Source organism: Anser cygnoides, chromosome 4 (assembly GCF_040182565.1).
Source record: "Anser cygnoides isolate HZ-2024a breed goose chromosome 4, Taihu_goose_T2T_genome, whole genome shotgun sequence".
In the NCBI taxonomy this organism is placed as follows: Eukaryota; Metazoa; Chordata; class Aves; order Anseriformes; family Anatidae; genus Anser; species Anser cygnoides.
Window position 1 is genome coordinate 17,702,573 of NC_089876.1, and position 21,842 is coordinate 17,724,414.

Genomic DNA, 21,842 nt, shown 5'->3' on the forward strand with positions numbered 1-21,842 from the left:
CATATAAAAGCATAAAGTTATGTAGCCCTATTTTAAGTTTGTAAATGTCCTCACTTACAACTTCCAATTATTGGCAGATACAAACTATTTGTGTTGGATAAAACTAATTATGACATGCTATCACTGGCCAAAATCTAAGGAAAATGGTAGTTTTCAAATCACCAAGGACTTTTCAACATTGTCAGCGCATTTTTTTATTTTTATTTTTTTTTTGTGGCAAATAACAGAATAGCCACTTATACACATTCAGCTCCTCGTTATAAATTACAAAAGTGAAAAAGAATGTGTGACGGTGGAAAGCTTGTATCCCACACAATTTAAGCAAACCAAAAAAATGTCTTGCTTGGAGATTTACTGCTGAGTGCGTGAAAGAATAAACACAATTCTTGAAGAAAGCAAAAAAGCATTCTGATAATTAATAGGGTTCACAGAAGAAAAAAATGTATCCTTTTACTCAAAAGGTCATTAACTACATTCAGATGTGCTTTATAAGAATAAATACTGTATTTATGACGCAAATTTCAGTATAGTTTGAGAGAGGGTTATCTGTTAAAAGAAACATATTTTCTGCCCTTATAATTGAAACAAAAATAAATTTCAAATGGAGTATGACCCCATGGTTGTAAGCTAAACTTTTGTCACACAAAACTAAAAAGGCAAGATGACTATTTCATGAATCTTGTTTTCCTTGTGAAGATACTAAGAAATCGAGTATCAAGGAGTGGCAATTTCATACTAAAATTTACCATCTCCATTCTAATCAGAAATAGATGAGGTAGGTTGAGAAATCTGACTTCTAAACTTTACTCCGTCTTTCTCCTTGTTCCTGTTAGCCTGAAAGCAAGTATTTAAGCATTGATTCGCTCAAGACACAGCCTCAGCTCCTTGACATTTCACCATGCTTTCCAAGCAGCCAGGCCGGCACAGTAGACCACACAACCAAAGCCACCAGCACACGAGGATGATGTGTGGAGACGCTGGCACCTGGACAAGAACACACAAAGGCTGCTGGAGGTAAGCTTTATTATTACTTTTTTTGTGTGTGTTAAAAGTCCAGAGGATTCAGTGAAATCACTGACGGGAGCCAGTGGGGAGGCTTGCGCTTGATGTGGTATGGCTGCCACTGCCCCACAGGTTGCGGTGTTTGTCTTGGGGCTGTGCATAAGATCTCCATGGGAGATCTTGGAAGCCCTCATGAAGCGTGGCGGAAAGGTGGTCAAGAGGCCGGTGCCCCGTGACGGGGTGACCGAGGACGAGCACACGGCCGTCACCCCCTGAGGCACCACCTGCCTCACGCAGCCCTCGCAGCCCGGCCTCCACGCGGCCCCCCGAAGCGCTAACGCCCCCTCCCCTCCGCACCCCGCGCATGCTCCGGAGGAAGATTGGGCTCCCGGCGGCCCGTAGCTTCCCCGGCAACCGGCAGGAAGCGCGGAGCGGAGCGGAGGGGAGCGGGGGCTCTCCTCCCGGCACGCCGGGGCCGGCAGCGCTGGGTCGGGCCCCGCCGGACCCCTGCGGCGCGGAGGGACGGGGTATCGCCGCTGCCCGCCGGCCGGCAGAGGGTGGCTGTTTGAGCCCCTTAACGGTTACGGGGCTCGGGTCCCCCTCATCTCTCTCCTTCTCTGCCCCAGCAGTGCTCCGGGAGGGTTGTCGCTCGGCAGGGTGAGTGAGCAGCTTAGCCCTTAAAGTCCTGCTTGCTGTCGTTCTGCCTCTAATAAGTGACTTCCAGGAGCCAAGCCCAGGCCTCTTTCGTTCTGCCTTGAAAGGCCCGTTTCAAATGTGCTCTTTCTTGTTGTCTGTATGTTTCTGCCCCTTGCTTGAAGTCTGTCACCTGCCGGCGGGACGGTTCGCATCCACATCAAGCCTCGTGTGTCGCTTGTCTGATTCCCGGCTGCGCCTGTGCTGCCTGAGCTCTGTACATGCCTGTGTCTCTTCCAGCTCTTGACTACACAAGGACTTTCATCTTGCTCTGAGGCCGAGGCCTCCCTATGAAAAGTCCTTTTTCCACTCCCTTCCACCTCCCCCTCTAGCAGTAGGTATGCAGTTGTGCTTCTGCAAAACCTTTATCACCGTCCTTAACTTCCATCATAACTTTTGTCCCAAAGGGCTGAGCTGCCTGTTGCCATGTCTTACTTATTTATTCATTTATTTAGCTTTCTGTGATGGTGTGACCACTGACTTCTGAAACGCATCTAGATTTTGATGTTAGTTAAAACGCTGTTAAAGTCCTTGATGTGTATCTTAATTACTTGTTGGGAAAAAAAAAAAAAAGAATACTTCTAAATTAATTCTAAATATTTTTCTGAGAAGTGTGTTTGTATTATTATTAAGATGATTGCATTATGAGCAAGTGTACATTTCAAAGGTTGACACTGATAGCACTGTTTTGTGATATATAATACTAATGCCAAGAACTTTTTATTTGGTGTTTTTGTAGTATGAAAATATGTTGTTTCCTATTTTTCCGGTAGAAAGAAATGTGTTTTTTGAAACGATTAGAGTTTTGTGGTAATAAGGTGGCACTTAAAAATTAGTAAATTTTCGTTCTCAGTTACTGTCAGTCTTCTAGGACTTCAGGATTATTTATGACTTTAATGATTTTCATTTTACAAATATAATTCCTGTGTCATGTATGTTTTTGTGTGTTCTAAAGAAACTTTTAGTTGTCTAACTGTGGTACATTAGTTTGTCTTTTAAAAAGACTGTCACTGAAGGCAGGCTATATCTTGAAAACGTTAGGAGAGTAAAGGAGAACAGTGCAAGATTATGAGATGTATGCACTTGAAAGATGAAGTGACAAACTTCTCTGTGAAAATGGTCCTGCATGGGTTGTGGAAGTATAAGCGTTCCTTTTGTCATACACTTATTTAGATTTTCTTCACTGTTTGTTAATGTCAGTCTTCAGACCTCAGGATTCTAACCCTTGGTATTCTGTCTTATAGGAGTGGGAACTCATCTATTTTTAAATTTTTTTTGGTTATAGGTAGTAATGTTCTAAGAATGTCATCAGGCATCCAAATAAAACCAAAGACTGCAGTTCAGAAAAGTAAGGCATCCTCTCCTTTGCCATGTTCTCCAGAACCTGCAACTAAACCACAGCCAAAGCCTAGTGACAAGCTGAATCCCAAAACTATTGATCCGGTATGTATAGGTATGGGTTTTCTGTTTGCTTAAAATAGATCTCTTGATGGAAGAAATTTCCATGCTTCAGGAAATACATGCAGAAGATGATACTTTCATGTGGGAATTTCTATTAGTGATTTTTTTTCTTGAAACCTTTTGTAATTAATACAATCAATTAAGCAAAGAAGTCAAATCATGCACGCAATTTTAACAATCTTAATGTAGGCGCAAACACTAGAAAGATAAAAATAAAGGTTTCATGGTGTTTCCTGCTATATGCTTTGTGATATGATGTTTAATCTTGAAAGTAGCATTGAATGATCATGTTAGTAAATGATACCATACCTTACATGGATAAGAAGCATGCATATAATATAACTTTGTGCAGGTTTTCCTGCCATGAAGCTCCCCACTGATTTCCAGTGCCCTCATACCATCTTGCCCAACATTTGGTGTTTATCATCTTGCCACCTTGTACTTTTGTCTGTACTCAGATCAGGCTGGAATTGGAGCAAAGCCACCTTCTGCATGTTACCTGCATATAATGGCAATAAGGATCATTAGGAAAGTGAGAGGTACTTAGTGTCTTAAGTGAGAACCCATAAGACTTCAGTGTTAAGATTTGCACGACAAAGTAGAAAAATGAGAGCATTCCACCAGGAATGTATTCGTTTTTGCAACCTCCTACCCAGGTAATTCTGAGAAGTACTTTTTGATAAATGTATCATGTGTTTTCCAGCCTATGTCTTTTCCATCTTAAGCTCTTTCTTTTTCTGATTATTTTTAGAATCATGTGACTAAGTTCCTTTCTTGATAAAGTGCAGTTTTAACATATTAAAACATTACTGTTATAACCAAGTAATTTTGTTTGTTGATGCCCTCACAGTTTGGTACTCCTTCTAGAACACCTTCTGCATTTGCTGCTATATATGCTAAAGGTGGCATTCCGTGCAGGTATGTTAGTTTTGTTTATTTTCTTTCTTATATGTATTATGGTTAGGTAGAATTATGCAGGTTGAAAAACATCTGTTCAAAACTCCTTGCTCTTTTAGTTAGGCAGTTTGATTCCATTCATTTCTGAAAAGATTTCTGATACTTAGCTCTTTTCAAAGAAATAAGCAATTTTCCGTGTTTGACGTGGCTTCTTTTTGTTCTTTTTTGTAAAGTATTAAACCTCTTTCACGAACGAATGAGATTTCTTCATATGTTTTCTCCTCCCTAATAACAAAGACAATAAAATAAGTGTCATTTTAGTAAGCAGACATCTTGCAGTCTTTTTTTGTCTGCAGTAAGTACTATGAAAATATTTTCCTGAATATTCCAATTCTGTAATTGCCAACAATATCAGTTATTAACAAAACCACGTGTTTATGTATTTTAAGCTCCTTTTGTCTATTATATATTTGCATACATAAGAAGCATTTTACTGTTTTGTCAAGCAGATGCATAATTAGTAAACAAAAAATTAAGTAATCATTAGTACATGTATAAATGAATGTTTTTATACATGTAAGTACATCATCCTCTTAGGAGTAACTGATGAACTCCAGTATGATTTTCTTTGTTTCAACTGATTTTCCTTGCCAGTTGTTATTTCAGGAAAATGTTTCTTGATGGAAGTAACTTTGCAAAGGGAACGTCTTCTATGTCAGTATGAGAGGCATCCATAATTACTATAATTTATTTTCTGATTTCCTTGTGTTTGGGAGAAGAATTCTGAAAACTGCCATACTTGAAAACTATACTTGCACTGTTATACACTACTATATATTTCATTATGGAGGGCAGTATGTATTGAAATTGTGTGTGTAATATCATAGTAATCTTACAAAGCTGGTGGTGATATTTCAATGTGAATAGTGTTAGAAATAAATCATGCATTGTTGTATGTTAATTTGTTCAAACTTTAATTCTTTATACAGGTTAGTGCATGGCTCAGTAAAACACAGACTGAAATGGGAATGCCTTCCTGAAACTGTTCCTTTTGATCCTCTTCTTGTAACACTGGCAGAGGTAAACTCTTGCATAGTTATGCATACAGTATTTCTTTCACATAGCGCTGAAAAGTTATGCGGATGTACATTAGCTACATTTTTATGTCAGCTGCTGTGTTATTTAATTGCTACTATAGCTGGGCTGCCGTGGTTTGTGGTTTATGCTTTGAAACAAGAGGGAAATAAAAACGTCTCTGAGCTATATGCTCCTAAAATGCCAGTCTACTTTTTCAGGATTCAATTAAAATTGTTGTAGGAGGAGCTAAGGTGCAGCCAGTCTCCAGACCCACTTTCAAATACGAAGTTAAATAACAAACTAGAAGCAAAGTCATCCCTTTCTGACCTAAGCATTTAGCTGGGATGTGGGAACCCTGTGGAAAAAAAGTAGGTTTTCAGTTCTTCCAAACACCTACAAAGAGTTTATTTTTTATTTTATTTTTTTTTCCACAGTACAAACCTTTCATGTGTATTAATTACAGTCTGGGGTCCAAAAAAAGTCCTCTAGGGATTGTGAAAACATAAACCTTTTATAGGTAAAAGACTGATCATATAGTCACCAAAAATGCATAGGGATGTGTTCACTGACTGGATTTGGCTGGAACTGAAAAGGTCTAAGCATTTTCAGAGCTCACAAAGAAATATTGATTCTTTAGCTCATACCTTTTGGAAGCATTGGAGTCTACCATTCAGTAGTCAGTGCAGTTGAATTCCGCAGCTCAATTTCAATCAAAAACTGTTGTTAGCCTTTGTATGCCTCTGCAATGATCTGTATGCATAGAAATGTCTGAACTGTCATGGACTCTTTCTACTTCTTTGGAGGTCCTGACCGTGCCCGTACCATGAAAAGAAGTGCCCACCTCCAAGCTAGTGTCAACTGATATCTACTGTGGATACTATAAAGAGTAATTTAAAACCAGCTGTGTTAGATTTTTCTCTTACCCGTTTTCTGGTAACAGCCACCTGGTGAATTTCTTTGTTTTCTTTTTTTTTTTTCCCTGCAGATGAATAATTCACTGTTTATCTGATACTAAATGCAAAGGGTAAAAAAGCTTTGTCCAAATCAGATAGACCTACATACAGAAATGTATGTGTATAAAACTCTTCTTTTATAAGGGATAAAAAGTAGTTGCTCTTTTCTGACCACTGCGGTCTGTATATGTTTGTCTCTACTTTGCTATATTCCATAGTTTTTCTTATTATTCTAGGTCACTGGAGAATGTTATTTCCTCTTTTGACCTCATAGTGCCATTTCTGAAATAGATATGTGGTTTAGCTAGAGGTATACCCTTTTTCTTTGGGGGCATCTGAGTAAAGTGTTGTGGAACTAGATACTAATATGCATTTCAGTTATGCTGTTTTACAAATTGTTACACCTGAAGAGGAGGAAGGCTTTGGTGTTAGCCTCTTTTAACACAATCATCCAAAACCCTGATGAATTCAAGACAAATCCAAATACAAGTAGTGTTTTAGATGTGAAAAACAGATGAGACAGTTGTGACTTTTCATGAGAAACCAAAGAAGAAATGGAAATCAATACTGTTTATCTGCTTGTGCTTTAATCTTACCTAAAATATTTTCCTCTTCACATTCTAACAGCTTGTTGTAGATGCTTTTCTGGCCCAAGCAGTGAGGTTGTCTCTTCCAGGATGCTTTACCTCTTAGGTTATGTGACACAGAATCACAGAACGGCACAGGTTGGAAGGGACCTCTAGAAGTCATTTTGTCCAACGCCTCTTCTCAAGCAGGTCATCCTAGAGCAGCTTGCCCAGGGCCATGTCCAGGTGGCTTTTGAAATTCTCCAAGGAGGGAGACTCTGCAAACTCTCTGGGCAACCTGTGCCTGTGCTCTGTCACCTACACAGCACAGAAGTGCTTTCTAATGTTAGGACAACCTTCTGTGTTCCAGTTTGTGCCTATTGCCTCTTGTTGCTGCTACATTGCTTTGTATGTGTGTGCTATGTGCACTCTTTCATATTCAGCAATTTAAATCACTGGCCTTTTTGGAGCTCTGTACTGGTTGAGAGGCTAGATTTTGTAACTAGATGTGAACTCATGTAACAGATGAGTTACGCTTTTACATTGAACTGGGTGTGTGTGCACTTGTGGATACATACTTTGCTAGTGACTGAGTCAGTCAGACTTCATTACAGGTAGAAAGTTCAGCAAAGGAATTATTAGGGGCCTAGTGGCTTACTGACAGTTACTTAGCTGCAGCAGTATATTTAGTACTCATCATGTGTTCCTTGTTAAACTACAAATTGGTACTTAGGACAAGGAAGGGAAATGTAGTTCTAAAATGCTGTTGTAACCAGTATGTCTCACTCACGTAGAGGTAAACATGAAGATTTCTTCCAAAGGATGTCTATCAACTTCAGCCATCTGAATGTTATTTTTAAATAATCTTAATACTGACCAGAAATCCTCAGGGATTTCTTTCTGAGGTACAGGAGTACAAAAAGTTCAAGGTACTTTGTTGACCTAGAGCTTAATGAGTCAGTCTAGACAACAATAGGCCTCCGTGAGGCCTCCCCTCACGCTTCTCTGCTCTGGGCTGAATAAGCCAAGCGACTTCAGCCACTCCTAATGTGTCTTCCCCTCTAGACCCTTCACTATCTTTGTAGCTCTCCTTTGGACACACTCTGCTAGTTTTATGTCTTTCTTGTGTTATGGTGCCCTAAAATGCACACAGTGCTCAAGTTGAGGCCACACCAGCTAGCAGTGCTCTGCCTGATGCTCCCCAGTGTATGGTTGGCCCTCCCGGCAGCCAGGGCACGTTGCTGGCTTATGTTCAACTCACTGCCAACCAAATATGTTTCAGGAGTCTAAATAAATGTTGAATCCAGTCTGGGAGGTAGAATAAAAAAAAAAAGCTCACTCAACAGCATACACTTTTTTTCTTTTGAAAGATCAGACGTTGTCGATATCTAAAGTAGTTTACAGCTCCTGTTAAGGAAAGAAGAAAGACTTCTACCATATGGCTTTAAATCTTTGAATTCTGCTGCTTGGGTCTTGGCTAGGCATGCATATTTGTACCATTTAAAAGTTTTTGTATTTGTGGGGGGGTATTTTACCTTCTGTTTTTTTCTTTTTTTTTTTTCCCCCTCAGGGTACAGAAATTAGTTACAAATATATATGTATTCTTGTTCATGGCCTTGTTGAAAAAATTCTTTGGGTAGAGGGATTAAAGATAATGAAGTACAAGTAGTGACTGAAATAGCAATGTTCAAAATGTGTGTCTTAATATTCAGTGTTGCAAAAGAAAAATAAATAGGAATATTCTGTGAGCAGAGTTGTACTCAATGGATCCACACGGTGGAGTTAGTGTATCTTATGTTTTGAATTGATCTGTTATCTAAACATTATCTTTGTGCTAGGTGGAACTTTTTAAATGTGATTTTGTTTAAAGACTAACTATTAAGAAAACATGTTTTACATTTACAACAGGGTCTGAGAGAGACAAAGCATCCCTATACGTTTGTTTCAAAGGAGGGTTTTAAAGAATTACTTATGGTTGAAGGTGCTACTGAAAAAGCAATTCCCTTGTTGCCTCGTCTAGTTCCAGTGTTAAAGGCTGCATTGGTATGTCCTACTCTTTCTACAGAGATTTTCATGATTTTTTTTTTCTTTTTGCTAGTGAGTACTACAAAGAAAACATTGATGTGATAAGCCTATCCAACAGATTTTTATTTTGGGATTCAGAGGTGTAGGGGTATGGTCTCTCTTTCTCATGTTATCCCTGCCTTGGTTCACTTAGATAAACAAGTCGTTAAGAGTAAAATCAGATGAGCAACTCCTTCTATAGCTGAGTGATAGTAGCTATGGGCAAATTCTGTAGAAATATTCTATTAAAGATCTGAATATAAGCAGAAAAAAATATAAGTACTCATGGTGGTTTTTATGTCCACATGCAAAATGTGTTTGATGTGAAATAAAATGGAGATGCCAGAATAAATAATCATGTTACATTTAAAAGTGTAAAAAATGCTACAAAGATAAAATAGAATACATCCATGAGGAAAAAGGAAGAATATTTTTATAATGTTTGAGTACATATTCTTCACTTTTAAAATATTTGTAATTTTTTCTACTCCTTTAGAAAATAATGTGTTGTTAAAGTTCTGGCCTGGAATCCTCTTTTGGATCTTTTTAATGTCTTTCAGAGCCCTTTTCTAGGTTGGCCATTTTCTGTCCTTTAATCTAGCTATGCTTCAGTTCTGTTTTTACAGAGATGGATGAAAGTTGAAAATTATTTGAGATACCAGCTCAGAGGTGTAATAGGATCAGGTGTAGTAGAGGATCAGTATTGTTTATTATTAATATCTTTGGTTTATTTTGGAAGACATAATTAGAAAAATTATTCTTGTGTGTTCTTCCAATGACTTATTTATCTGATAATTTTCATTGTTGCATTATTTAACAAGACAAGACTTTATATCAAAACCTTCTACTGAGCAATGACTTCTACTTACTTCTACTTAAACAAACAAAAAAAACACCAAAACATTCAGGGCCCAAATGTCAGAATAGAAGAATAACCCTTTAAATAAAGGTCAGTATTAGTACAAGGAAAATGGTCATGAAACAATTTCTCTGCTCAGGGAAGAGTGAGATAACTAAAGCAGTAGAGAACTCATATAGAAGAACCTTCCCATAGGAGCAGTAGAAATGACAAAGCCACCTTAGAAGTAGATAACAGTGTGATAATTGCTGGCAGGTGAAAAAGCTGTAGTTGGCAGGGGACTAAATTCATTGAGCCAGAATATCATTGGTTTGTGGGTTTCTGCAACAAAGACAATTGTTATGAATTACTTAGGAACTACCATGTATTCAATACATTTGTAATTAAAACGTCCCTAAATTTTGATATATGCACATTTTAAAGTTTCTTTCTAACATGCTGTGGAGCACTGCATATAGGATACGTTCCAAACTGTCAGTGTAGTGCCTCTTTTGCATGGTGAATATACTTATTGATTTGTTTATCAATCATATATTAGTTTCCTTTTTTTTTTTTTGAATAAGTGCAGTAGTTTCATTGGCATGGATGCTTTTGTTTTCTGCTTTACAAAATGCTTCTGCATTTAAATATTACATCTGGATAGTCATATTCAGCCATATTGTATTTCTAAACTGCTTGTAATGTTATAAAAATCAGCAGTTCCACAGTACTTTAAATTTATCAAAATACTATATACAATCATAGTATAGAGATTGCAGTTTTGAAGAAACTGTGCGTTTGTCTGAACATTAGTCTGACAGGATTTTCCGCATCCTTTGAAGGCCCATTCAGATGATGAAGTATTTGAAAGGGGATTGGATGCTGTAGTTCAACTGAGTGCTGTTGTTGGCCTGTCTCTTAATGATCATCTTAAGCATCTGCTCACAAATGTAAGTTTTTAGTGCTGTAATAACAGATCATCTGTATTTTTATGTTACCTTTGTTGAGATGTTTACTATAATATCTGCACACATACATTGGAAGACTCAGCAGTTTCATGAAAAGCATTGCTTTGTATATTCCTCTGTGTAAATCTGTTATTCTTTAATAATGTGGTGACACATAAAGTTCTACTAGGCTCCAAAAACTTAAGGTAAATTGGAGAATAATGGAAGTGTTTTCTGCACTACTTTAAAAAGATCCAGCTTTGAGTGTGTCAACTTTTCCTGTGGACAGTACTTCAACAGTCACTTTGCTTTAACGTTGATACCTCTTTAAGACTTGTTTGCTAAAAAGCAACAATTTAAAATTGTTTGGCTAACAGCTGATCTTACTTTGAATTTAACTCTCTCATCAGTTAATACTTCACTCCTTTTGCCTTGACTGACTTTTATACTTTGACATCAGTTACAAGCTATAAAGTGATGTTTCTTTCAGATCTCATTTCCCAAAGATAGATAAAGTAGTAAAATAGAATTATGTTGGATTTTTTGCATATATGGTACTATATTGGGCAATAGACCTTTTTATTTTACTTTTCCAATAGCTTTCAAGGAGATTAATGGACAAGAAATTTAGAGAAAAAATTACTGTTGCTTTACAGAAGTTGGAGCAATATGGTGGAAAGGTGAGTTAAACAGATAATAATCTGTAATCTGGACGCTTGAATACAGCATTGCCAAGACAGCTTTCATCTCTGGCTTTCAGATTAATAACCCTGTTCTGAGTAATGCTTTGCATGTCACAACTATTCATATTGCATAAAACACTGGATTTTGCACTGTGGCAATTCCAGTCCATGGTAAAATAGTTGTTTTAGTCTGAGGTATTGAATGATGATAGAAATGACATTAAATCACTGTGTGATCTGTATTCTGCCAGTTAGATTTTGTTGTCCCCCATTTTTTAACTCCCACTTTCATATGTTATTCATTGTTTCAGTCTCAGAGCAGAATACAGGAGTACATTTCAGTAAAATATTCCAAGGGGTCAATACCTATATCAGAAACTGCTTGGCTCTACTTCTATAGCACATCAATTCAAGAGAACTCTTTTTGGGAACAAGTGTTCATCCATGTGGATCCCTACTCATGATATTTGCTTGAAACACTTTATTGTCCTTGAGGGGAAGCTCATGCAGCCTTAGTGGCTAAATAAGATACTGTGTTGTTGGTTCTTTTTTAATTATTACTATTTTTTTAACATTTTCTATTTCTCTATAAAGTTTAAAGTCTTTTTCCAGGGTTTAGAATGTGTGTGGAGTGGATTATGTACAGTAAGATTCAGGATGTTTTATGAGTCCTTACTCCAAGTTAGGCACTGCAGCACTTGGAATGTAGATTTTCATGCTGAGTAAAGCATTTGGGCTACTTGTACAGGCCGTAGGTAGGGTAGATACCCATGAAGAGTGATTCAGGAATTCACCAAATGTTAACCTGTAAATAGATCTAGGTTCCTTCTGGAGTATTGACACCTGACACCACAGGCTGAATATTTGCCTTGCTTCAATACACTTGGGATGAAGGCTTTGTGTTCATTTTTCTGAGCCTAAGTGCTTTCCTCAGCAGCATTTACTCTTGCTAAAGGATACTCTTTGCTGTTATTGATGGTGCTTGCCTGTTCCTTAATAGCTTAGTGTTTAGGTCACTTACTGAGGAAATCAGATACTAACATTCTAGCCCACCCTGGTTAACCCAGAGGTTAGATCTGCAGTTGTTATACATCAAAAAATGCATTAAGTAGTAGATGACAGGGTACTCTTCTGTGTTCTAAATTCTAATACAGTGTAGTACTATAGTATTCTGTTCACATCTTCTGTTTTGCTGTACATTGTACTGCAAGGACGAGCAAAAAAAATTGAGCATTGGCTTGGACATTCATCTAGAATGGAAAGTACTTGCTCTAATGACCCCATGGGCACTTGAATGTAAGATATTATATGGTCACTGACAAAGAATTGGAATCACTTGAAGAGCAGGGACGACTGTAGATCTTGCTGCTTCTGAACTTGTTTTCCATAGTCAGTAAGCACCCAAATAATCTTCAGGGACCACTTCATTTTTTTGGGGTGCTCATATTCACTTAAGGGCAATAGGAATGCTTATCTTGCAGACTTCAAAACATCCTGACAAAGCAGCACGAAAATTTTTTGTGTGTAGTGGGATGAGAAGAAAATTACATTTCATTTTGATGTCCTGAGAATTTATGTTGAGATAATGGAGCTAATCCAGTGAATCATCTTATGTCTGTCCGCTAATTTCTTGTAGTATGTTGGGTTTGAGAGTGGTCTTTCTGTACGTCCTTTAAAATGCTGTAAGAAGATAAGGCAGAAAAGTGGAAACAAGCTCCTAAAACGTGATTATAGCCAGCAACATTATATAGTTCTACTAATGAATTAATCCACTTATTTTTAAATGTTACAATAAATATGATTAGTACTTCTATTGGAAATCCCTTCGAGACTGTTTCCTTTTTTTTTTAAGCCCATTATTTTCAGCTCTTTTGAAAGTAAATTTCTCATAAGTATTAAATTTTAGTTTTGTACTGTTTTGTTAGATAAAGGTAACTAAGCGAAAGTTCTAAATTATACGATTTATACGTATTAAATGAATCTTCTCCTATGTAGTGCTACGGCTCATTGTTGTGTTTAAACTTACTGTATTTTCATCAACAGGCGACTGTGGCTATCATCAAATCTAAAATTCCAACCTATTGTTCTATATCCTCTTGAACAAAAAAAAAAAAAACTGTAGTGAGTTGTACTGTGAGGTCAAGTTTGAAGATAAACTGCCTGTGAGCATCACTGACACTTCTTTATGGTACGCTATGTTCTCTTAAACTAATCACAGTTCTTCAGTGTAATGGAAAGTGGGAAACATCCCATCAGTTTGTGAATATATAATTATGAGAGAATGTTTAAAATAATTCTCTATTGGCTGCTATTTATGTATGCATTGTGCTTACAAGGACACTGACAAATTGGCTATTATTTCAAAGGCTGAGTAAATATAGATTCATAGTTTGTTGTAAATTACATTTTCCTTTAATAGATCTGCTTAGTATGTTTTGTAGATTTGTATGATGCAAAATAATTTGTCTGTACTTACTTAAATGGGAACTCACATAATGCTAAATTACAATGCGCTTTTGAAACATTTAACTTATTTTGTGCCACAGGCACAGATGGATGCAGTTTGGGTTCATCAGGACTTAGTGGATTAGACATAGAACTAAAAGAACTGACCTAGATTTTTTGAGAGTCACCTTTTGAAGGTATGAAGCTGTATGTACTGTACAGGTAGCAAGCTGTATTTGCTCAGTGCGTACTGGGCATGTTGTTTTCAGAAGCTGAAAGAGCATTTGTCCATAAGCGTACTTGAGCTTGATTGCAAAATGTTGACCAACAGATCTTGAAATAAATAATGTTCAGGTTTGTTGTCCTGTGTATTTGAGTTACCCTATGGGGGAGAACTAACTGACTGAAGGGGTAGCTAATTTAATTCACAACTGTGGTTAAGTTCTGAGCTAAGTCAAGATATGTATATTTAAGCTTTTTAAAATAAATTAATTTTGTTGGCAGAAATGTTAAATCTGAAGAAATACAATTATTTAACAACACAAAAAATTGATCATGCTGGTTTTTCTTTGTTTACTTTATTTCTTATTTTATTTTATTTTTTTTTACAAAATGTGCACATTTAGTTTACACAAACACGCTACAGCAAATTTCGGGTGTACATGTATTGTACTACTCTTATCCTACACTGGTGATAGCAGAGCAGCCTTCAACATGCCTCTAACATCCCATCTCTACACCAGAATAGATACCTGATTTTTTTTTTTTGCGAAAGAACATTTGCCACATTCTTTCTACTTCATTAATCCCATTTCACATTTTCTGCAGCAATGTCACAATGAAGATTGGCTTACCTCTGATAGCATTTCACCTATTTTGAAGTATTGGCATAAATCTCTGGACAACATATCTTAAAAATTACATGTATTGGAGGGGGCATACGTTTTAATTCTGAATCTAGATAAAGCTTGCTCCAATCTTAATGAAGAAATTATCCTAAAAATTTAATGCATTTTTCACACATAGATGATATTGTATAGCTGAAGCTTCATTTTTTTTCCTAATTCTCTCTCATAATTAAAGATATTATGAAAAGCTGACACAGATGTTATCCTGTCTAGAATTCATTATTAGTAGATGTTACTACATAGTGACATTCAGTCTGTGCACTGAAGAGGAACGGAAGTTTCAAAGGAACTTCGTGGGTTTTTTTCTTCATTAAAGGCAACAAGACACATACCCATGAACACAGTGTTAGGATCCAGTTAAGTTTTCTTCATGAAAAATTCAAGGTCAGAAGATTCTTAGTTTTAAGCAAAGATCTTTGTGTATATGCCCAAGAATAATTAGTAATATAGTATGTAAGGACTCCTGATATTCATGTCATGAGAAAATAAATGCAGATTTAATAGATAAGTATGATTAATAGAAGCTTACTAGTATTTTTTAGGGAATAAATCTACCTAAGTAATTATCATTTTAAATTTGTGTTACATAACATCTCTTCCTCTCAAGTTATTTATTTTGTTAGGCTTGGGGTTTTGGTCTTCTTTTTCGAAGAGGAGAGAAGCAAGTTAAAGGTGGAAGGCAATTGCAGCAAGCTGTGCATTGCACATTGCACATAGCACATTAAGTTAAATTATTATTAAAAAACTGAGGACTACACCATACAAACGTGGAAAGGAAATACATGGTAATGCCTCTGTATAAATTAGAAGCTGAGATTTAATAAATACACTCAAATACCTGGAGCTGAATCCAATACAAATGAGTAGCAAAACTAAGAGTATTTATTTAATCTCCTTGTGAGATTAAATCTATTTTATCTAGGGGTTGGAATGATAATAAAGCTGCATAAAGTCGGGTCCTGTTTTGGGGGTTTTGAAATAAAAACCTAACTTTTCAGAACAATCTTGTTAAGTACCCACTGTTGAGATGCTAAATAGTATAATTTGAAAAGATGGGGGGAAGCTTTCTAATAGAAAAAAGACTTATTTGCATAATACATGTCTCAGTATGAAGCTGAGTAATTTTATTTATGGTAAAGTGGGAAATCCATCTTTTGGATAGTATTGCAGAATAGCTCATGTTTGTCCATTAGATGTTGACCTAATGCCTTCTTTATATCACATTTTCAAAAAGCTGCATGGATCGCATTATATTCTCATCCTGTAACAAAGAAAAAAGCATAAAACAAACACAAAAGTCATACACCATTACAAATGTAGTTGGCAAATATCTATAGTGAAATTGGGTGGAACTAACTGTACATATGTAATGACAATGTCTATTTTTCATCTTGTTTGGAGAAAGTGTTAACAGAAAATGGCTGTTAATGGATCTACTCCTAATTTGTGTACATTAATTAAACCAAAACTACTCTGTCAGGAATGCATAAGCATGTTAAGAAAATATGGTCTGCAGTATTTTGGAGGTTATAAATTTGTATCCAATTTAAGAAAGTATAAATAGACAAATACTCAAGGAATGATTTCTATATCTGTAGTGTGAATCAGGAATTACTACATAACATACAGTACATGAAATTACTAGTATTGCGTATCATACACCAAAGCCTTTTTTTCCAATTCTGACCCATCCTATTGTATAGTTATGGTTGACTAAAATAAAATAGATTTAAGTGTGGATCTTTGATTGGAAGAATCAGTCAATTCCCCGGATACCACCAAACACTTTTACTCCTCAGCTTATTTTTTGTGTGTGCTCACACTGAAAGATGCTGACAGCTTCCTGATTCTACTTTCTGCTTTGCATTAGATAGGCAACAAAACCTTCAAATTCTAAGTAATGCCCAATGTTTACTGATGCATCACTCTGCACTCCGATTTCTATTAGTAACAGCACAGCAGTCAGAAAAAAAGAAATTGTTTATAATGTATACCTTTCGTTGTACAGAAGAAAGAGTTTACTTCTAATAGCCTGTATTTGGTGGTGGCATTTCTGCATCACCAGTCCAGTTGCAAGGGTAGGTTACACGTTCATTGAGCTATTGTTGATACCACTAATGATTTTTATTTTTTAACCTGAATTAATACCACTTAGTATTTTCTCAAGAGAGAAACGGACCACCTTTAATTCAAATGAATAAATAAGACTATTTTAGAACATTTCATAAAAGGAGTGCAGACAAAAACACTTCTCGGATTATCAGTGCTGTCCACAACTGATAGGTCTGTAGGCCTTCTGTACATTAATATTCCAATAATAACACATGATTAAGCATGAAATCACAGTTAAATTATTCCCTGTTCAGTCTAGGGTTGATTTGTTTCGTAGAAAATGACAACTGAGTAATTTTCTCATTTTGTTACGACACATGCACAGTAGAGTTTTCATCTTTGATTCTATATGGCATCTCAAGTGGTGTTGCTGTAAGAAGTGATCCATACACTATTTTTCACTAGCAAAGTAATTTATCAAAGCAATGATACCTAACTGAAAAATTTAATGCTTTTAAAGTTCGCATATGAAATTTACTAAGTTTATTTTAATTTACAGTAATTTAAGTTTTTTCCACTGCATTGTTTTGTAATATCAATATATACCTTTGAAGTTCATTGCTGTGAGGTTAAAATGTTTGCTTTGACTAGAATCATTTGTCATTTAATCATATAAAAATGTTTTGTATATACATTAGCAATGAAGTTTAGCTAAGCAAACGTTCTTCATTTAGAAAGTGTTTTGACATTTCCTAATACATGTATCATTACTAATGAAACTAGCTGTTTTCTAAAATCAGCTCCATATTTCTGAAGTTTTCCGCTTCAATACAGAAGCCTTCTAAATGCCCCTCCTTTATTCAGTCAGATGGGAAGGGTCTTCAGAAGAAATTACAGACTTGTCGTGATATTTGGAACATGGTGGCTTTTAGAATGTTTTTTCCATCTTCAGAAAAATGCAGATGCTTGATTTATACTTAGCAAAGAGTTCTAAAATACCTTAATCTTTCTTATTTGCCTCTTTTTTTTTTCTCCCAGTACATTTTCCTGAACAATGTTTTGTAATAGCTTTGTTTAGATTCCTGACTCAAGGTGTTAAGGGTGGTGTTTGCATAGTCCATATAAAGTACAAAATATGGATGAATGGGCTTTGCCAGGCCTGACCTAACTGCAAGCTCACTTTGAGGTTTTTCTTCCTGAACTTTGATATGGCTCCTTTGCTCTCTTCAGACTAGCCCAGACCTATCAGGACTCCATACAGAATGGATTACTCTTGCAGAAAATCTGTCCCAGAAACCTTTTTTTCGTTATCAGAAGGTCCTTTAAGTCATTCACTTTTGCACCATGCATGCCTTACTTCTTCACCTTTGTTCCTCATGGTGTTGCTGTAGATATGAAGCAATGCCTGAGTCAGGCCACTTCCCACCAGCACCAAGCAGTGAGAGGACAGAAGTGAGGAAATGAGTTATGATGATAAGGAAATACTTCTGCAGTCCTTTCTTTGTCATGGTCAGAGATAGGTCCTTATACCCAGTGATGAGAGAAGACTATTCATCAATGGGCATTCCCAATTCAGGGTTTGAGGTAGAGTCATTTGTTATGCAAACCAGCAGGGAAGGTTTTGAGTAGACTTGCTCAGATGTCAGCCTTAATGCCAAAAGAGGGTTCACAGATGAAGAAACCAACATAGATGTAAAAGTCTAGGGAACTGGAAGCATGCTGTGCCCCGTCCTGAGTTTCCAGATTCAGTAGCAAAAGATTCAGGTAAGCAAAAGTTTATAGCAGAACTAGCAATGGTCCAGACAGAGGTCAGGTGTGGTTACAGGTTTGGACTTTTTCCCTAGGTGGAAAAATTGAATTAAATGAGTATTTTGCATCTTGGAAAAGAGGTGCTGAACAAAAAGCAATACTGGTAACCCTATTTTTTCCATAGAACATACAGAAAGGCTATAAAAAATATTTCATGTCATGTCTAAAACACAGACAAGTTTACTATAGGAGAGATCACAGAATTATCTAAGTTTGCTCTAGGCACTGTTAAGTACTCATGAACGAGAATTCTCAGTCCTGGAGTAATGCAAATCACTGCATGCTGAGAAAATAAAGGAAGTTGAACGTTATTTTTCTAGATCAGTCTTGTACCTACTAAGATATTAGCAAAAGGTTTTCCTACAGCTGTGTTTTAAAAGGAAGAGGCCACTACCGTCCTTTGGAAGAAACGTAATCCTGAAAATAAATACTGAAACCACATTAACAGAGCACACTTTCTGAATAAAGTTTCTTGAAAGATTCAGGTTGAATCCAAAATCCAGATCTTGTTTCTGAAACAAAATCCTGATGTAAACATGAATTAAACACTGCAGCTCAGAGCTTAATAAGAGAACAGGTCTTCATAGATAGAGAGACAAAAATTTAGACAGCAAGGTACTTTTTGTATGCCACCTTTGAAGTTAAAATAAAGTGAAGAAAAGTGTCAAGATGACCTGTCCATTAAGAAGAGAGAATAGTGTAACGATTTAGAGGATATCTCTCTCTATCATGTATATTCTGAATAATCAGAAGAGATAAATAAGAAATCTTCCAACAGAAGTGAGAAAGCGTGACTCACATTGGAAAAGGAGAACAAGCGATTCCTTACTGAATGTACTAATTTTTTTTGAAAATGAATCATGCAGTCCATTGCCATAATCACTATCACATTCAGGCTGGAGTTTGATTTAAGTTCCAGAACTCAGCAGACCTCAGATGGGAAACGAATCTTATCTCTGTTTCAGATGATCCTTCAGCTTTATCAGAGCAAATACCTTTCATTCATATTGAACAAGACTGATGAACTAGAACCATGCTTGATGTAGCACTGCTGACAGATAGGACACTATCCAGTACCTATTACTAAGGGTACACAGAACAACCAGTTAGAAGAGCTGTTTTCTTTCCTTTATACACCAAAGTCAGTGGATTAAAACTGATCAAAGACTCACTTAATAAGTGTTTGTGACCCCTCTGTATCTTACTGCTTTTAAATCATGAAGGCAATTCCAAGGAATAACTGCAGACACATAAAACAAGAGACAAATAGCAGAACATCTTCAATATGTCAGCTTTCCATATTCCATATGATTATAAATCTATCACTCACTAACTGCATTGTTCTTGCTGGTCTTGTTCTATCCTGTCTCTTGCCTACTGTATGCTTCTTGGCGTAGGAGGTAAGAAGCAATACACACAGTCTGTAGTGTTGGTCTCTGTCAGCTTCATGTTAATCAGTCAGCTTGGACAAGGTGGATGTACCAGCTGAACACTGCTACAATTCCATATATTTTTCACTGCAATAAATAGCACTGTTTGTTTTTTTTTACCCCATCTCATCACTAGGTCTAATACAACACTTCACAGTTATTTTGTACTATATCATGTTTCTTTTTCTTGCCTTTTTAAACCAACAAATTAATAGTAGTTCCTTAAATTTCTGAAAGCAAAACTTACCTTTTCTCATAGCGGCTCCTGGTCCAAAAGCTAGCCAGTTCCCAAAGGGCAGAAGAGTGAAAAGAGTCTGTAATCCCTGCTACATAAATTTATTCTCATTCGTGGCTCCAAAGGCAATGAGCTGCTTTCAGCAGCTGAGGGAAATTAACAGCCACCTGAGCAGTGTAAACACTTGCAACTGGTAATCACAGTCAGTTCTTACTCCTTTGCAATGAAAAAAAAATTGCCTGCTGTTAACTCTTGCCATCTAACACTTTGCAAGCTCCTTCTACTCGCCCTTTTTAAGACCTTCAGTCCTAAAACTCTCTCTTGGAGGAACATTCCTATATATGATAAATTTTCAAGCAATATTATTATTATTATTGCTATGACTATATGCTAGTTGTAACAGGAATGTTCCCCAGCCTGGGCAGACAGTAGAAATAAACATTTAGCTGAATGTGACGAACCTTTTTTTGCTATGAACTACAGAAAAAAAAATGCTGTTCTGCTCACTGTCACACCAAAAAAACTGTGTAGCACTATGGTAGCACTAGCCAACTGATAGGGGTTTGACGCTTCACTGGGTACTTACCTTCTGGCAGCTCTCAATGAATTCATCTATGGTCACTACTCCATCTTTGTTTTTGTCCATTTTCTGTTCAAAAAGAATAAAAATGTATGATTATCATACTGATAATCGTACATAAAACAAGTCCTTTTTATTATTCATTTGGGTTATGTATCAGCCTAGGGAACAACCAGGCCAAAATGCTGGAAAGATGTAAGAAGTGATACACTAGAATAAATTTAAAGAGCTGCTTGTTGAAAAGGCAAGGTGTGGTGAGTAGATCCGAGAAACAAGTGACTTGGGATGGAACCACAAAGAAAGAAAAAAGATAACAAAATTGATAGGATATGCAAAACTATTACAACAAAGAAAATCTATTCGTACCTGCTAACAGAGCAGTCTTTTTAGTTCCTTATGTTACCTCACCCACCTGGAAAAATGTTTCCACGTGTTGTCTAGGTGCGTCCTCCTTGAGAACAGGATAAGTGCATTTCCCCATCATATCATATATTGCTTTCATGATATCAAGCATTTCCTGAAGAGAAAAAATATGTCTGTGTAATGCAAGCTGCATTGTAGATACTGTTTTGGCTCAGAACAGGTTTCTAAGTTTTACATTTTAGAACAAAAATTTGAGATTTTACTATTTTATGATAGAATAGCTTCAAGAATGAACTGTATGTTCCTAGAAATTCTAGCATATTAGTTCATCTTTCATAGATTCAGAGGAATGTTTCTGATTTTAAATCATTTTTAAATGATTTAGAATATGTGCAAGTTCACTGATTGTGGGAAGAGTCTCCTGAGGCCTAGTGAATAAAAGTAACCAGGAAAAGAAGTTCTGTAACAGCATGTTAAAGCACACACCTTCATACAACTGAGTTTTCAAAAGAAAGAAGAAACACCCATACATACACTTGCACATATGCAAAAAGTCTTCCTTCTTTATTAAAAAAAAATAAATAGAATTTTGTTAATAGCGTGGGTTATGAAAACTGTAAGGATAATCATAAATACGTCATCTGAGATTATTTTATAGATTGACCTTCTGTAGTAATCATGAAGTATCTCTCAAAGTGCAAAACCAAAAGTGTAAAATATCTATATAAAGACCTACTGTTGAAAAAAAAATTATGAAGCCACAGATTTGGTCCCACCATCAGGTGTGGTTAGATCTTTGCAGTATAAAGGATTTAAGAATCTTTTTATATGTATGTTTC

General features: G+C 36.4%; 2 protein-coding genes across 17 annotated transcripts in view; one reads left to right on the plus strand and one right to left on the minus strand.

Moving 5' to 3' along the window:
* The first annotated feature begins 1,374 nt into the window (after nucleotides 1-1,374).
* PACRGL (parkin coregulated like) overlaps nucleotides 1,375-21,842 on the plus strand; it is an 80,519-nt gene continuing 60,051 nt past the window's right edge. For 2 of the 7 annotated variants that reach the window (XM_066995715.1, XM_013180673.3), the window contains exons 1-7: nucleotides 1,378-1,659; nucleotides 2,981-3,138; nucleotides 4,007-4,074; nucleotides 5,043-5,133; nucleotides 8,558-8,692; nucleotides 10,394-10,501; nucleotides 11,098-11,178. In XM_066995715.1, coding sequence (XP_066851816.1) covers nucleotides 2,998-3,138; nucleotides 4,007-4,074; nucleotides 5,043-5,133; nucleotides 8,558-8,692; nucleotides 10,394-10,501; nucleotides 11,098-11,178 — 624 coding nt within the window. In that variant the 5' untranslated portion in view covers nucleotides 1,378-1,659; nucleotides 2,981-2,997. Of the gene's footprint in view, nucleotides 1,660-2,980; nucleotides 3,139-4,006; nucleotides 4,075-5,042; nucleotides 5,134-8,557; nucleotides 8,693-10,393; nucleotides 10,502-11,071; nucleotides 11,179-13,224; nucleotides 18,925-21,842 lie in introns of those variants that run through there. The other 5 variants (XR_010830979.1, XR_001206924.3, XM_013180691.3 and 2 more) reach the window with 5 other exon arrangements.
* The window catches only part of KCNIP4 (potassium voltage-gated channel interacting protein 4), a 433,785-nt gene continuing 427,588 nt past the window's right edge, over nucleotides 15,646-21,842 (minus strand). For all 10 annotated transcript variants that reach the window (XM_048062815.2, XM_048062812.2, XM_066995712.1 and 7 more), the window contains 3 exons: nucleotides 21,053-21,157; nucleotides 20,647-20,709; nucleotides 15,646-15,795 (listed from right to left, as the gene is read on the minus strand). In XM_048062815.2, coding sequence (XP_047918772.1) covers nucleotides 15,748-15,795; nucleotides 20,647-20,709; nucleotides 21,053-21,157 — 216 coding nt within the window. In that variant the 3' untranslated portion in view covers nucleotides 15,646-15,747. The remainder of the gene's footprint in view (nucleotides 15,796-20,646; nucleotides 20,710-21,052; nucleotides 21,158-21,842) is intronic.